Raw genomic sequence first — 338 nt, 5'->3', positions numbered from 1 at the left:
CACGAACAACTGCATTAGCAGATATGACAAAAGAAGACCTGAAATCTGCTGCTGGAGGCGGCGCTGCAACCGTGGCTCTGCCTACTGTTCTGATCGCCGGTTTAGTTGCTATACTGACAGCTATTTCTGCCTAGAGGGAAACTTCCCGCTACTTAGACAGTTATGGGACAAGGCATCAAGCTACCCAGATAGCTACCCAGCTTCCTTGTCATCCAGGCTATAGCTTTTACCACTCTGCCAAGCAACAGCTGTTGTTTTCGTGCTGTGAAGCTTCACTTGCTGCGTGAACAGTTCTACTTTGATTGCTGTCACCATAGACACGACACAGCATGAATTCG

The 338-nt window shown here is 48.5% G+C and overlaps 1 protein-coding gene across 1 annotated transcript in view; it reads left to right on the top strand.

Moving 5' to 3' along the window:
- EMH_0030580 (SAG family member) overlaps positions 1-134 on the top strand; it is a gene marked incomplete at both ends in the record, with an annotated part of 3,159 nt that extends 3,025 nt beyond the window's left edge. The window contains one exon of the mRNA XM_013494429.1: positions 3-134. Within this exon, the coding sequence (XP_013349883.1) occupies positions 3-134 (132 nt within the window). The remainder of the gene's footprint in view (positions 1-2) is intronic.
- Positions 135-338: the final 204 nt, after the last annotated feature.

Source organism: Eimeria mitis, genomic scaffold (genome assembly GCF_000499745.2).
Source record: "Eimeria mitis Houghton genomic scaffold, Emh_scaff1150, whole genome shotgun sequence".
NCBI lineage: Eukaryota > Apicomplexa > Conoidasida > Eucoccidiorida > Eimeriidae > Eimeria > Eimeria mitis.
Note: the sequence above shows the minus strand (reverse complement) of the source record. Positions and strands in the feature narration are given on the sequence as shown.